This window comes from Lottia gigantea (assembly GCF_000327385.1).
Source record: "Lottia gigantea unplaced genomic scaffold LOTGIsca_48, whole genome shotgun sequence".
Classification (NCBI taxonomy): domain Eukaryota; kingdom Metazoa; phylum Mollusca; class Gastropoda; family Lottiidae; genus Lottia; species Lottia gigantea.
Genome location: NW_008709663.1, coordinates 288,666 through 293,221, shown reverse-complemented (window position 1 = coordinate 293,221; position 4,556 = coordinate 288,666). Strand labels below are relative to the sequence as shown.

The 4,556-nt window shown below is 32.7% G+C and overlaps 1 protein-coding gene across 1 annotated transcript; it reads left to right on the top strand.

Annotated features, from left to right (window-relative positions):
- Positions 1-2,137: 2,137 nt before the first annotated feature.
- Positions 2,138-3,028, top strand: LOTGIDRAFT_94907 (hypothetical protein; the record flags this gene model as incomplete). The annotated part of the gene is made up of 1 exon (XM_009061401.1): positions 2,138-3,028. A coding segment is annotated over one exon (891 nt), but the record flags the coding sequence as incomplete, so codon positions are not given.
- Positions 3,029-4,556: the final 1,528 nt, after the last annotated feature.

Sequence of the window (4,556 nt, the reverse complement as noted above, 5' to 3'; positions counted from 1 at the left end):
GCCATTAAGCCATGGCCTCCCTCACCCCCCTCGGGCCTGTGAAATGTCTTATTTTGAAGTGAAAATTAAACCCTCTGCTAAAAATTCATCTCAGACCATCTGAGATCTGTTAGCTTTTAGGGGTTGCCCCTTGGCCTCATCTCGGAGAGTCACCTCTCATTTCTCGCCCTCCTAGGGCAATTTCTAGATACACCCCTGTATATATTCGTCTCAAACAAAAACATTCTGAGCTTTCAAACTTGTGTAGAATCCATTTTGAATTTGACAGATGTATGAATTATGTATAAGAAATGTCTGAAAGTCTCTAACTATAAAGATACCTGTAATTTCATGGTCAGATTGTTATAGTTTGTGATAATAATACCGTGGGTTTTGTTTTGATATTGCCTTAACATAATTTCAATATGAAAAGCAGCACATTCGACCATTAGGTCTGATGTACCTCAATCAACAACAATAATAAAGATACCATTCTCTGGGTATTGTTGTAACATCATTTAAAGTATCTGAAAGCGGCACCTATAGCCATTATTTTTTATGTACCTTAATCAACAATAATAATAATGACAATGTCATTCTCAGGATATTGTTTTTCATGATTTTAAGCGTTTTCACAGTCTGAAACCAGCACCTTTGGCCATTACTTTTTATGTATCTTATTTTAAGAATAATAATAATGAGTATACCATTATCTAGATCTTGTTTGATTGTGTATTGACAAACCATCATGTTGGATTTTTAGTTTTGTTTTGTATTCAGATTGTTAAGAGTTGTGTTTTTAAACAGAATTTTATAATGTATTAAAGGGCTGAAAATGGCATCTTTGACCATTAGTTTTAATACTAGATAACCATCACCATATGGTTTGATTTTAATACAATTTCAAATCTTTACAAGGCCTGGAAATGGCATCTTTAATCATAAGTTTTGATGGTAGAAGTCTATCACTATGTATTGTTTGTTACCACACGATTTTAAATGATCAAGTCTTCATTAACAATTAGATTTGATGTATTATGATAATGCCGTATAATTAGTCACCCTTCATTAAAACTAAATGAATTAGAAGTATTGAGGCGTAGATATCAATTGTTATTGGTGTTCAGGTTGAGAACACAGAGTTAATACCTTTATCACAGCTTCATTAGGTCCACAGCTTATATCACTAATATCATCTTCATAGTGGTTAAGGTATTACAAACTTTGTCTTATACCTTGACTGCAATAGCAACTTGTATCACTGAATTCAGTGATTTGATTGAATTGTACGCCAGCGAATACAGCCAATCACTGCTCTGAACAGACTGTAAACATTAATGCTTTTTGTTTACAAAGTTTATATTGAGGACTCTGATTGGCTATATTAACTATTTCAGACTGTTAACCACCTGTCCTGATGAGGGTTGTATATCTGAAACACAAATTGGCAGCATGTTATGTCCATTGAATCAATATTTATGATTGTTTTTCTTTATAATTTCAGGTTGCGTACAGAATAAGAATTAAGAATTAGACACCAAGGATTAAGGATTTTGGATTAAGGATTTTGGATCAAGTATTAAGGATTCTGGATCAAGAACTGAGATTAGGGATCAAGAATTAAGGATTAAGAATTCTGGATAAAGGATTAAGTTTTTGGATTCATTAAATGGTGTCAGGATTTACTCTATTTTACCAAAGTTTCACGTCCCGAATATTTCAATAATTTTAGATATTATTATCAGTGCATCTGAACTTTATCGCTGATTATGAGCATTTGGACAAATTTAGTATTTTAACTTGGATTATTATAAAAAAGTTAAAAACCAAATTTAATGAACATTTTGTTAAATGAAGTGTTGATTTAAATGAAAGTTTGGATTTAACTTAATTTAAAAAGTTAAAAACATAAATTAAGAATTAGTGTTGATTTAAATGAAAAATTGGACAAATTGATGTTTGATGCACCACCAATCTTCAAGAGAACAAAACTTGCTAGATTAGATGGTTCTATAATCGGATGGCAAAAATGGCTAAACACTTCAACTATAGTTCTTTATTCAATACAGATTTAAGTTTTGTTGTGACAAAATCACCCCCACCCCCCAATATCTGCCATTTTGAAATGCCGATGGAACATTGGGAAAAGGAATTAAGTTTTTACTTGAACGGAGTTTTGACTACGTTTATCATAACTCTTGGCCTGATGGGAAATCTGTTTACAATAATAGTGCTAACAAGAAAGACGATGCATACATCAACAAACTTTTTTCTCACTGCCTTGGCAATTTGGGACTCCATTGTTCTAATCTCAACGTTTTTGCTAATCTCTTTGGGAGAACTCTCATCGACGTTTAAATCCTCTGTATTCCCGTATGTTGTGATTATAGTTTATCCAATCGCCTTAATCGCTCAAACCTCAACAATATGGCTGACTGTGTCTTTCACTGTCGAACGTTACATCGCTGTTTGTCACCCGCTAAAAGCTGCCAGTATGTGTACGATAGCACGAGCTCGGATGGTTATCGTAGGAATTTCAGCCATCAGTATCTTATATAACACGCCTCGCTGGTTTGAATATTTCATAAAGGATTACACGTATATACCGACTAACGAAACTTGTGTAATAGTCGATCAAACAGACTTCGGAAAGAGCCATCTTTATCACAAGATATACTTCGGTTGGTTGTACTTTCTAGTCATGTGTGTAATTCCTTTATTTTCATTGGCTGTTTTGAACATTTTACTGATCGTTGCCGTGAAACATTCACAGAAGCAGAGAATAAATATGAATGTTCGTCAATCCAGAGAAAATAACGTCACCATTATGTTGGTTTCCGTGGTAATAGTGTTTATGCTGTGTCAGGTTCCTGCTCTAATCTACAATATGGCGTACGCCATCAACATGGAAGCCACCAAACATATGTTCGGATGGAAGATCTTGTCGTCGATTCGTAACTTTCTAGTGACCTTCAACAGTGCAATTAATTTCATGCTTTATTGTGCCCTTGGACAAAAATTCCGTCGAACTTTTGTGCGTACCTTTTGCCCCTGTATGTCTTACCGCGAAAAAAATAACCTTCATTCTTTCACACATAATTATCAAATGGACACCATCAAAGCTAATGGTAAAGACTCAACAAAGTATATGAAAATGTTGTGTAAAAAAGGGCGGCACATCAATGAACTGACAGACGTGGATTCTGGCGTTGTCACGCACCTTACAGTTGTCTCAAGGTATTCTCCCCATAGTCATAATTCAGTTGATTCTGAGATTTCTCTCAATCACCCCGATAGTTCAGATCACCCCTACTCTCGATGTGAACGAACACAACTCTGCCGTGACAAAGCTTATGATTAATCTGACTGCCCTAATGCCTTCCCTCCCCCCTCTAAACTGATGTCTTAAAATCAAAAATTGCCAGAAGCTAGACTTGAAAAGAAGCTAGAAAAAAATGCCCTACTCTTGAACTAAGCAAATGCATTTCTCCCAAGACAAAGCTTATGAATAATCTTACTACCTTTATGCCTTCTTCACTAAACTGATTTCATGTAATCAAAAATTGTAAAAAAGCTAAATTGAAAGAAAATGCCTGAACACATCTCTGTCGTGACAAAACTTATATAATTTATATGATTAATCTTATTCAAGTATGCCCTCTTACTTAACTGATTTCTAAATATAAACAAAATGCAGAATTTAAAAGAAAATACCTGAATAATCTTTGATCATATAATGGAATGTCCATTTTGATTTTTCAACAATTTTATATCACTTTTCTTTATTTCTATTATAATTAATGAAAAATCTAAATCTCAAAGAATATGGCCTATATTAGGACTAAAGTCTTATTTTTGATTATCTTTTCTGATACGATTTCCTTTCATTTTGGTACCTTTTTTGAATCGCAGATTTCAAGATTACGCGTATTGCATGCAGGTAAATTTAAAAGAACAAGACAACAATCATTTTTCCCCAACATTTATCACAAAAAAAATATAGAGGTCCCTTATCTCAAATCAATCAAAATTTAATTAGTTTGTTGTCCTTGTAAATCGCTTTAACAATTAATTATTGCGTTTGATTTATTGCTTAAAGCTAATTTGGAAGAAAATCACAAATAATCTGATATTTTGATATCTTTAATGTCATTATAATGTCAGGAAACAGTATTTCTCAACTGTTAAATCACCATAGGACAAATAATTTTCGAAGTTTGCTAAATATTTCTGATTTATTTAAAAAAATTAAATCAGGACAAAAATTAATTGTTTTTTTAAATGAAATGCCATTATTCAGTAATTATTCAAATAGAAAAATCAAGATAATTTTTCTTTTTTTTTATTCCTATTAATATTTCAAATTATTTCCGATTACCGGTATTGCAAAAGGCTAAATTTTGTAGAAAAAGCAATCATATTATGAATGTTTCCTTACTGCTGTGAGTAACCTTTATCACCAAAAAAAAGGAAGGAAATTTTCTATCAGAAATGTTAAAATATATGAACAAACCACTCCTGTAAAACACATCATCATCTTTTCTGACCTATCCCTGATCTATACTGTCAATATTTTA